This window comes from Melospiza georgiana, chromosome 16, assembly GCF_028018845.1.
Source record: "Melospiza georgiana isolate bMelGeo1 chromosome 16, bMelGeo1.pri, whole genome shotgun sequence".
Lineage (NCBI taxonomy): Eukaryota > Metazoa > Chordata > Aves > Passeriformes > Passerellidae > Melospiza > Melospiza georgiana.
Window position 1 is genome coordinate 9,057,153 of NC_080445.1, and position 11,640 is coordinate 9,068,792.

The 11,640-nt window shown below is 44.4% G+C and overlaps 2 protein-coding genes across 2 annotated transcripts; both read right to left on the minus strand.

The window, feature by feature from the left end:
* Positions 1 to 563: 563 nt before the first annotated feature.
* Positions 564 to 4,026, minus strand: LOC131090437 (transmembrane protein 238-like). Its single transcript, XM_058035805.1, has 2 exons — positions 3,641 to 4,026; positions 564 to 1,081 (listed from the first exon to the last, which is right to left on the minus strand). The coding sequence occupies exons 1-2, from the start codon at positions 4,024 to 4,026 to the stop codon at positions 1,072 to 1,074; spliced, it is 396 nt and encodes a 131-aa protein (XP_057891788.1). The 3' UTR covers positions 564 to 1,071.
* Positions 4,027 to 5,586: 1,560 nt separating this feature from the next.
* RSL1D1 (ribosomal L1 domain containing 1) lies at positions 5,587 to 10,357 on the minus strand. Its single transcript, XM_058035515.1, has 9 exons — positions 10,266 to 10,357; positions 10,022 to 10,161; positions 9,166 to 9,304; positions 8,438 to 8,586; positions 8,200 to 8,301; positions 7,506 to 7,599; positions 7,293 to 7,421; positions 6,353 to 6,559; positions 5,587 to 6,115 (listed from the first exon to the last, which is right to left on the minus strand). The coding sequence occupies exons 1-9, from the start codon at positions 10,299 to 10,301 to the stop codon at positions 5,771 to 5,773; spliced, it is 1,341 nt and encodes a 446-aa protein (XP_057891498.1). The 5' UTR covers positions 10,302 to 10,357; the 3' UTR covers positions 5,587 to 5,770.
* Positions 10,358 to 11,640: the final 1,283 nt, after the last annotated feature.

The window sequence follows — 11,640 nt, forward strand, 5'->3', positions numbered from 1 at the left end:
TTCATAAGGAAGTACAGCCACAGTGTTCTTAGTAAATATTTCCTTAATTCCACCTCTAGTATTCAATGAGGTGTGGCATAGAACAATTGTGCATTGAAATTTTAAGACCTATCAGTATTTGCTGATGGTGGCACCAAACTCTTAGTGTTAGTTCAAAACCAGAAAAATTCCTGAGGAAATTCTCCACACAATTTTATCATTAGCACAATTTTAGGTATCACTAGCATTTATATAAATCATTTTCCAGGTACTGCTTGTTGATGTTTTAAAATGCCTTGGAATACTTGTTAATCAAGAGAGTTTCTTTTGGTTATGTTCCCTCTCTCAAATGCTTCAGCGTTAGGAAAATAATTTCCAACATCACTGGACTAAAAATGCCTCTTGCAAGAGTCATCATATTACATCATTTGTAACTACAAAGAATGTACTTGTATGCCAACACCACTGGTGTTATTTGTGTACTTATAAAATCTCAGATTCCAGGTTATTTCAGAATAACAATGAAACTTTTTACAAGAGACACTGTAAATTGTGTATTTACACTATAAACAACTTCTACTACATTTGCAGCTTTGCATCCACAGTTTAATATACACATTTTAAAAGCACCCTTACAAACAAAAGTATTGCACTGGCATTATAAAAATTCACAGTAAGTTTAACTTCCAGACCTTGGTAAAAAACAGTGCAAGAGCTTTTTGTCGTGCAAGAGCTTTTTATCCAAACCTTTCAGGTTATTAAAAATAATAATAATAATTAAAGCAATAAAACCAACTATATGACAAGCTGCACTGATTTTTCAGTGAATCAGGTTCAATTCTCTTTTAGCTCTCACTTCTTAAAGTGATTTTGTGAGATCTTTTTTCATAATTTCAAAGCATATCCAGTCCAACACTGAAACAGGTGCTTTTGGCAGATATGGCTCCACGTGTCCATTTCATGGAGAGTCCACAATGCTTGCAGAGGTTATTCCACAATGAGAGAATCCTACTGTTTGGGGTAGGGAATCTCCTTCCATAATTTGCAGCATTTCCTCCACTTTTTGGGGCAGTAACTTCATTAGTCGTGTCTTCAACAGATCCTGAAGGTAACACATGAAGAAAAGGTTACTCCAAAATAGGCTTAGAACAAGTGGCCATATAACTCTAAACTGTTACTTAAGGTCAATCTTAAAAGTACTTTTCCTCATGTTTAACAGACAATTGGGACCCAAAGAAAAGATCCATCAAGTCACCAGCCCATCTCCAGTAGTGGCCAAGTGTGATGTCTCACTGAAGGCATAAGAATATGGCACACAAATACACAATATTTCCTCAGGATATCAACTACCTCAGGTCTTCCTCAGCCAAACATATTCTCTTTATATTATCATATATCTTCTGCTTTGTCCTCTGGATTTTTGAATCAGTACATTTTTATCTCTCCCACATCAAGTAATCCCACATTTTATCACATAGCATAGGACAGTCTGTTCCTGCCTTGCCTTGGGAGGGAAGCACTTCATACCTGCCCCATAGTGACTGCATAGACCCCTGGAACACTTTATATTCTGCATCTCTTTTCAGGCTTGAGGATCCTAATCTACTTGTTATTCCTTCAATAAAAGCATTGCATATCATGAGAATTCTCTCCTTTCTCTAGAATATAATTTTTAAGACAGGAAATCAGAACACCGTGTAGTGTTTGGTTGTTTTTGTTTGTTTGGTTGGTTTTTTTTGTTTGTTTGTTTGTTTTTGTTTGGCGTTTTTTGAGGGGAGAAATTTTTTGTGAGTGTGGTGTTTTGGGGGTTTGTTTGTTTGGGTTTTTTGGTTGCTTTTTCCTTTCTGAGTGTGTGCGTGTGGTGGTGGTTTTTTTCCTGCTCGTGCAGACAATATCTGCCCAAACATGTTTAACCCGTTTGGTCAAGTTCATAAATATCTCCTGATGGGGAGAGGATTTGGTCTATCAGCAAGGAATGATCTGATTCAGACAGTCGTTTACGAGAAGTTCTAAGATACTTTAGGTGAACTTACTTCAAAAGGGAACTCTAAATTATCTTTCAAGGTGAAACCATTTATTATCCTTTGTTTCACCTTGCAAGTAAAATCAAAGAGTTTATGTTCCAATAAATAACATAACTCCTGTACACCTCCTGTTTTGGTTCCTTCTGAATTACCATTACTGAAGTTTGTTTACTGTAGCAACAGAAGCTGCTGGGATATTTTGTATTAAATCACTATTTATTTATTTATACATCCCTATAGGACATATAAATCTAATTACAATCAGGAATAAGACTTGAAATATTTCAAAATAATGGATAGCTTTCACTACTAGGAGTTCATTAAAACAGAAAACATATCCATGTACACACATTGCATCTACAGAGATAGCAGATTATCCACTGAGCTCAATACCTGCAATTGCCATGGAATGGTTCTCAACAGTCATTTATAAATGCAAATCTTTCCCTGCAAATAGGGACCTGCCAATTTTAGACCCATTTCAGAAAAAAAAAAAAAAAGAGATCTGAATATAGAATGGCTCATTTTCAACTGCCTGTTTTCTAAATTGCAGGTGCAGTTAATAATCAACTAAAGAGCAGTAACAATCTTTGAAAGTTGTGTTGCTGCTATTATTTCCTGCCTCGGACAAGTTTTCTATTAAGGAATAATTATCTATACTCAATCTCCCTACTGTTAACACTTTCTCTCAATAAAAAATTTCATAGTTTTCATGAAAGAAGACGATTTTCACGTGAACTTTTCTGTAAATCAACACTGTCTTCAGAATTTAGTTTCAAAGAGGAGCAGGAAAAGTTGATCTTGTACATAGTGAATCAGAACAGCAGGATGTTTAGAATCCTTGAACAGTTCAAACAGTACAAAACTGTTTACAGTTCCTTCAACAGAGGATTTTACATAGGGAAGTGAAGGCTTGACTTTTTTCCCCACACACATTTTTAAGGCATTAAGCATGCCTTCTTCCTAAATGAATATACTAGGGTGTATTGAAAAGCTTCACGTTCTTCAACCATGCTTTGAAATAGGATCAAGACACTTCCTTTACACATCAGGTATTATCACATCTTTTCTAGATGACTGAGGTTCAAGACAAACAGTTTAACTGATGATTGCATTTGTGAGTTTCGACCTCTTACCTACAGCTCTGTTCCCAAGAAGTTAAATCCAAGTCAGCATTTCACCTTTCTTGTTCTCCAGTAAAGCAACATTTCATGGTGCTAACGAGGGGGCTTAGCTCGTGTGGGGCGGTGGTTAATGGCCATTTCTGGCAGCGTTTGGCTGCTGCGAGCACAGTTCAGAGCCCCACGGTTCCTGCGCTGCTCCCTGGCAGCGGCTCCGCACGCAGCCCCACCGTCCTGCCCGGGCTCCGCTCCTGCTCGCCCGTTCCGTTCTTAGACGGCGACAGGAAGCGTCTTCCCTGCCTAATCCCACTTGTGCAATCTTTCCCACTCGTTTTTTTACCACCCGAGCTGAGAAAGATTCCCCACTACTTTCATTTTAAGAACTCAGCTGCGTGCAGGTGGTTTAACCTAGCAGGTGTTACACCGAATCTGGGGCAGGACAGCCCTCCCGAGCTCTGGCCGAAGCCAGCGCTCGCAGCCGCTCTCCCCTCGCTGTCCCGTCCCGCTCTCTCTCACCTGCCGGGCTCGGCGTGGCGGCCGCGGGGGCCCCGGGCGCGCTGCAGCTCCAGCTCGGCGGGGCGGGCGGGGGCGAACGCGCCCGTGAGGCGGAGGCTGACGCCGTTCACGAGCCGCCGCAGCAGCGTGTCCCCGCGGCCCTTGGGCGCCGGCAGCCCCACGTCGTCCCGCAGCTCCTCGAGCGGCACCTCCAGGTTGCCCGCGTACCAGAACACCCACCAGACCAGGCTTAGGAAGATGCCGATGCCGCCCGCGTAGATGAGCAGGTCGGAGAAGAACACGTCGGCGAACACGCCCGCCAGCAGCACCGCCAGCCCCACCGCGTCGAAGGCCAGCGCCAGCCAGAAGGCGGCCACGCAGCGGCCCAGCCCGCCCGGGGCCGCCATCGGGAGCGGCGCCACCGCCGCCTCGGGCCGCGCGCACCTGAGGGCAGGGCCGGGCCGCGCCCTCCCGCCTGGGCAGGTGTAGCCACGCCCCCGGCGCTGAGGGGCCGCCCCCACACACCTGAGGGCTCGGCCGGGCCGCGCCTCCGCCCCCGCAGCTGCCCGCAGAGAGGGGGAAGGCGGGCACACACCGCCCTCAGCGGCCCCCCGAGCCCCCAGCCCGCCGCGGTGCGGCTCGAAGGCTGAGCCGCAGCTACCGATGGCATGTGGGAGGTGAGGCGAGTAGTGCTCGGTACCGTTCCCAGGTGAGCCAGACACGGCTGGGCCCGCCTGAGGCAGTGCCCCCTCAGGTACTGCATAAGGGAGGCACTTCAGAAAAGGGGCCCGCGGATGAACAGCCAGTTCGTTGATCTCCGCACTCGCAAGGGAGGCAAGCTGGTCGCAGACAGCAGAGATTTGCAGGACAGTTACAATGTGCATCTGCAAATGCACATACACTCCTTAAACTGTGCTTGAGGAGACTTAAAAAGAGCAGCTGGAATACAAGTTCAGGTTGACAAACAGGAAGCAAGTTGTCAAGGCAGGATGTAAAATTCAGTAAGTAAAACACATATTTTAAAGGCAAGACACATATTTCAGTTTGTCTTTGTGTTAATGACCTGATACATATCTTTTTACACTCCCAAGTCCTCAAGCACAAGAACTGTATTTAGATGTAGGATCTCCTGTGCCTGCTCTCACAAGGGCCTTATATCTAACACCTTATTTAATGATGCATAAGCCACTGTTCCAGCAACTAGAAGCCAACAGGAACTATGACCAGGCCTAAGAGAATGGGTACTTCCCACATTTTAGTGGAAATAGTGTGCATTAAATGATACTGCTGCTACTCTTCCAGTGCCAGTGAGTGCTATTGGTTTACCGGGATTACTATCACAGCTTTTGGTTCACAAAATAGTTGAAAAGTTACAAAAAGGTCGAAAAAAGTTGACACCACAGATCAAGCAGAATATTTTCATATTCTTATTTAGCACCCACTTTCTTCCTAGCCAATATCTTGATATGAGGCTAAAAAGGAGATGTGGTAGTTTTTTGAAAGAAAAAGTAGGCTGGTTACTTCTTGTTGATTAATCTTGTCTCTTATTCCTATTTGGAGTTTTTACCACTAGGATTTTCCAACACAAATCTGCCTCATATTCTCACTCTGCAAAGGACAGACAAGTTATCATACAGAGAACAACTAAGCAGTTGTGTAAAATTTCAAATACATCACCTTTCAGTCCTGAAGTATGTATTTTTCATGCCATAACAGGACAAGTTCACTTGGCTGGCACAACTGGAATTCACACAGCCTTTGGCTTTCAGATGGAAGAACAACAGTTCTGTGACCATCATGCAAGAATACTCTCAACTGTTCTGGTAGCAGAAATAAAGCCCAAAACTGAAGGTAAGATTTTGCTTGATGTTGTAAAATATATGTATACGGTTAAGGCAAAACCTCTCTCTTCCCTTTGACACCTGAAAAATTTGAGTGTTTTTGGTTTGGGCCAGTGACAAATAATGTGATGGGGCCATTAAAACAGGGAGTTTATTTGTACCAGCTTGGAAATTAGAAGGAAACCAATGAATCATTACAGACCTTGGTGAAAAAAAGCTCTTGGGATCAGATTTCCTAAGAAGGTATTTTACTTCATCAATAACGTGTTTACTGAAAAAGATGATACAAAATATGTTAAACAGACAACGTTCATGCTGACTGCGGCACGCGCATCTTTCTGGGTGTCTGCTTCTGTGCTTTTGAAGATTTCCTGGCTGACTGTAGTGACTTGCCAGCTTTGGGTGTTGCAAAAGACTTTGCTTCAGGTTTTTTTGGAGCCTTTTTCATGTCTTTTTCTTTTATTGCTTCCTTTGGCTTACTGACCTGCTTGGCTTTTTTCTCTTTTGATGGTGTCTCCAAGTTTGCACTCTCTTCTGTAACTTCAGGTTTTGATTTTGGAGTATCCACCACTAGAGATGTTTTCTTTCTCTTACCAAGGGGTGTTTTGGTTTTCTTGCCCAAATTGTCACCTTTTCCTGAATTTGGTCCCATTTTCTGTATTTAACACAAACAAAAAAATTACCATTCCACCCAAGAAACATATTTCCTGTTTTTAAGGAAGACGGATCAGTGAAAACCATTACAAATGACAAATACTTTCAACTGAACTGTGCTCTAGTCTTGAAGTATGCTACCACATACTGTTCCCTAAGAAACAATGAAAAAATGAAACAGTTCAAAATCTTTAGCTTTAACTGAAATGCAAGTTTCTTAATATTATTCAACAATTACCTTCAGGTCAGCTGAGCTCGTTGTTTGTATAGGCACCAGTTGTGGAATTTCTTCGTCATCACAATCACCTGGTTCTTGGACCACTTCTATCTTTTCTTTTACCACAGGCTCCTGGGTACCAGCAGCAGCTTTACTTTCTTTTGTCACACTGACTTGACTTGATTTCAGTTTTTTAGCTGTCTTCTTCACTTTCTTGGGTTTTACCTTCTAGAATTAATCAGAAGTACATCTCAGACAAATCCCCATGCCATTTCTAAATGTATAATAACTGTTTTAACGTGGTTAAAAATTAGATGGTGTACCAACATTAAAGAGTTTTATTCAATAGACCTGGACTCATTTAGCCATATGTAAAAAATGAAAAAATGCATTACATGCAGAAGTTTATTATAAGTAGCTCACAACTACAGTAATGTCAAGCTTACAGTCTCTAAGTTGAATATTCACGGTCCCAATTTAATTTCAGACAAATGAATATAAACAGAAGTCAGTACAAAGGAATAGCCAATTATTATTTTTTAACAAGTCTGAGGTCCCCCTATATACACAAATATATGAGATTGAGAATTATTCAGATGCCACTGATTAACCAACAAAAAACAGATGCATAATCTGAATCCACATATACATTAATGAGTGTATTTTCAGAAGGTAAATATGGATAAACAAAGCTCTAAGAATGAAACTCAGGTCCTTTGAGTTCAGGTCTAGAAATTATTTATTTACAGTTTACTTAAAAACCTGTAAGGGAGCTGCCATAATTTCAGTATCATTGCTGAGTATTTGAAGCACTGAGGTAGGAGTGTCTGACCAGTTTTAGCCATAAAAACCTGGGATCAGTTCTAATGCATTTAAACCCAAAATAACAATGAGTGGAAGGAAAACAAAGAACTAAATGTACAGATTTAATTTATGCAAAGTTTGAAGAAATTTTGGTTACCTTTACTTCATTTTTCTTGAGGGATGGCTGTTTGTCAAGCTCATCCAGACTGGAGATATCCGCAGTGAATATTGGGAGTGCAACTGATTTAAGTGTTTTGAGGTGAAGAATTTTTACATTTTTCCATTTCTGCAAAAACAAAACCAGTATATTATGTGAAAATAAGGCTGAAGAATGAACCTATTTGTCTGTAATGCAGTCAATCAGCAGTACCTTTGGTAACTTGTCACCAATCACTTTTGCTGCTGCAATGATATTCTCAAGTATCTCATCCACTTTCATCCCAGTGTGACCTATGCGCATTGTACTGGAAAAAGAAATTAATAATAATTATATATGGGCAAATAAACTTATTTCAAGTCACTTGTTTAGTTTAGGCATACCCAGAAATGCAAAAAGCCCACTTATCTGCAATTATCATAAAGGAGGGATGGCTATTGCAGAAATCTTTTGTGATAACACTTAGAAGGGATTCACCTGTACTCCTCTTTCCTATTTAGATACACAACTTCTGCCTTACATTACAAAGCATTACTACCAATTTGGATCCTTTCAGATACACAATACATGAAAAAAAAATCTTATTAGACTAGAATATTTTGGAAATAGAAAAATATTATTAAATTAGATTAAAACTAAGATTGTACATGCACTTTGACAGTGACAGGTGCCTAGAAATTCCTTAGGTAAAAGGAAGAAGAAACAAACCCCCTCAACTTCACAGTAAAACTTAAGTAGAACTACTAATTTAGCTATACAGGTAAAACTTCAAAATGCCCTCCATTTGGAATGGTAACCCTTAATATCTTTTTTTCACATACTAAAGGAATAAAAATAACTCACTTAAAATTCCTACAGTTATGACAGAACCATCCTTCAAGTGATGTGTGAATCTATTTGTACTTACTAACAGCACCCTTTGTTGTTAACTGGGAGCGTAGTCCCTTGGATATGTTTTTCCAGTTCCTTGGCAAGATCTTTGGCTTTCAGGTTTACAGATAAAGGTGCCCTAAAACAGAAAGGGAGAGGGGTAAAAAATGGAAACAATTAGAAAACCCAAAAGAAAACCAATTCCTCCATTACTAAGAAGAATCTGATCTTAAAAAAGATAATGCAAGAATGATTTCCAAAGTTTAAAGACCTACTTTTTCTTTTCATAGAAGTGCTTTCCCAGATGTGAGGGCAAAAGCCTTCTAATTCGGTCATCAGACAGAAAGAGATCAAAACTGTTCAGGAGGCGCCGCTTGGCTTCAAACATTTTATATTCCTTTTTGAGGGTTTTGTAGGAGATGATCTGCAACACAAGCACCAGTTTAGCCCCTGCTGCTGAAAATGCAACCTGAAATGCTTCTCAGAACTGCACAGATTAAAGCTGCACAACTGATAGTCCACCACAGTGCATTCTTTCAGAATGCTGAAGACCATCACAAAGTATCCATTTCCTATTGTTTTAAAGAATAAAAAAATATGGATCTCTTGCATAATAACTGCACATCACAAAACAGAACTTGCATACATCACTAACATCCAAATCAAGGTTAAATATAACATGTTGTTATACAGTTTTATTGCTGGTGGCATGAATAATCAAACGTGAATTCTCCCAGTTGGTTACTCAAACTAAATATTGAACATTTATCTAGAAATTGTATCTGATTACTAAAAATCCTGTTTCAAACTGAAGAAATTATTCTGAGTAAACTTTGCATTTTAGAAACATCAGAGTTTGAGTAGTCAGAAAAATCTTACTAGAGTATGTGAATGAGAATTAGAATATTAAACAGCAGAAAAGAACAACTACTTGTATTCTTTATGGTGATATAACAGAAAATAAATGACAGTACTGTATTATACCAACAAGGACCACCCTTACCCGGCTAATACTTCTGATCCCATTCCGGAGTAAAAGTTTCTTGTACAGATTTTCAGTCTGTTCTGCTGATAAGTTTGGTTCATCCTTTGTGAACAGGCAAACATCAGCTGTTTCTGGTCGAATGCCATGGGGCAGTGGTCTATAATGAGAATATGAGATATATAAAAAATGTCTAATAAGAGAAGTTTTCCCCAGAACTAGGGCTACACTGGAGATGAGTCCCCTTTAACAACCTGCCTGTATGTACACTTTGTTAACTATTAAATATTCTCAGTGGAACCTGAGCATACAGAACTCTAAAGGTGAAACCATCAAACACCACGGCTCCAGTCAGACCCTCCATGCTCCTCCCTTCATGCCATGGCTGCATCCATGCATTAATAAAAAAAAGTTATAACACCGTGGCCCTGATAAACAGATGTAAACTTTCTCAATGTAGTGCAGCTACAGCCTAAAAAGAGACTTCTAATTAATATTCAGGTTTGTTATCAAAACAAAGAAGTATTACTAATGATTTGGTAGTGGTGGATCAAGACAAGGAAGGTGATTCTAGCTATTTTCTAGATATAGAAATAGGTAATATCTAGATATTTTCTAAAGCTTAAGGACTGAAAGGCACATACCCTGTAACTGGCAACCCACAGAAGCAGCATCCTGCATGCAATAAGCTGGCACAGCCCAGCAAAAGTAGTACTTATAGCAAAAGTAGGGGTAAAGCAGCTTCTGACCCGGCAGTTCTTAGCCACGGCATAGAAGCTCCCAGGACAAGGCCGTGGCAGTCAAACCCCTTGAGCTCACAATCTGCAGTGTTCTTTTCCAAGCCCTGTACACATGCGGCCGGATATCAGTGTCTTACATTCTGATGAGCTTTGCCGTCTGCGGGACCTTCCACACCGTCACCAGGAGATGGACGCTCTCGCCCTCGTTGAGGAGCAGCGCGTCTCCCTTTGCCTTGCTTCTGGAGAAAGCCAAGAGAGCCTCCACCGCCTTCTTCACCTGCAACGGCACCACAGCGGCGCCAGCCGCGGGTCAAGCCCGGCCCGGCCGCGCTCCCGCCGGCCCTGTTCCCCGCAGCCCCTGGGCGCGCCGGTCCCACATACCTGGGCGCGATCCAGCGGGCTCCTCCCGCTCGCCATGGCGTTACCGCTCCGGGCACCGGGACACCGGGACACCGGGACACCGGGACACCGGGACAGCGCCCCCGCCACGTGCGGCCTCCGCGCCTGCGTGCGCGCCGCTTTCCGGGGCGGGGCACCCGAGCGCTCTGCTTCCGGGGCGGGGCGAGCGGGGCTGCGGCTGGGGCTGGGGCTGGGGCTGGGGCTGGGGCTGGCGCTGGCCGTGCGCTCCGTGCTCTCCTCCCCTGCGCCCGGCAGCGGCTGCGGGCCCGGGGCGGGGCGAGCGGGGCTCGGGCTCACCGTGCGCTCCGTGCTTTCCTCCCCTGCGCCCGGCAGCGGCTGCGGGCCCGGGGCGGGGCGAGCGGGGCTCGGGCTCACCGTGCGCTCCGTGCTTTCCTCCCCTGCGCCCGGCAGCGGCTGCGGGCCCGGGGCGGGGCGAGCGGGGCTGGGGCTGGGGCTGGCGCTGGCCGTGCGCTCCGTGCTTTCCTCCCCTGCGCCCGGCAGCGGCTGCGGACCCGGGGCGGGGCGAGCGGGGCTCGGGCTCGCCGTGCGCTCCGTGCCTTCCTCCCCTGCGCCCGGCAGCGGCTGCGGGCCCGGGGCGGGGCGAGCGGGGCTCGGGCTCACCGTGCGCTCCGTGCTCTCCTCCCCTGCGCCCGGCAGCGGCTGCGGGCCCGGGGCGGGGCGAGCCCGTCCTGAGCTTGCAGGCAGCTTTGCCCGGCAGGGTCACCGGCTAACCGGAGCAGAGTGCCGGAGGCCGTCAGTCTATCTCGCTTCGGCACCACGGCCAGACGGAGGTCATGCCGGATTGCTTGCAGATGTAGCCACCGTGTCTTCACGGTGAAAAACGTTTAGTCGGGCTCGCCTCGTTTTATGGATGGTGCCCTCGTAGTCCAGCCCCGGGTGCTGCTGGCCCCCGTTGGTTCCGGGGGTGGCTTATGTTTAGCCTGCTGTGCTCCTGGCGCTTTCCAGAGCTTCCCCAGCCAGTCATTTCCCAACCTGTGTTGCCGCTGCTCCTTCCCAAGTGCAGATTTGCATTTGGCTTTTTTGAGCATTGACGGGTTTGTGTTGCCGAGTCTTTCCAGCCTATCTAGGTCTCTCTGTTCAAGAGGGTAATGGTTGGTCCCAAGTTTGATGCCCCCTGCAAACTTGATATGACCGTACTTCAGGTCACTGTTGGAGATACTAAACAGAGCATAGTCCAGGATAAATACCAGCAGCACTCCATTTGTTACTGGCCTTCAGGTGGAGTACAAGCCATAATCTCTGCCCTCAAGTCCTGTTATCTGAACAGTGGTTACCCATCTAGTTGGTCTCCCAGCACACCATCGTGTTCATGAAAAATTGAGCATGTTCTACAGAT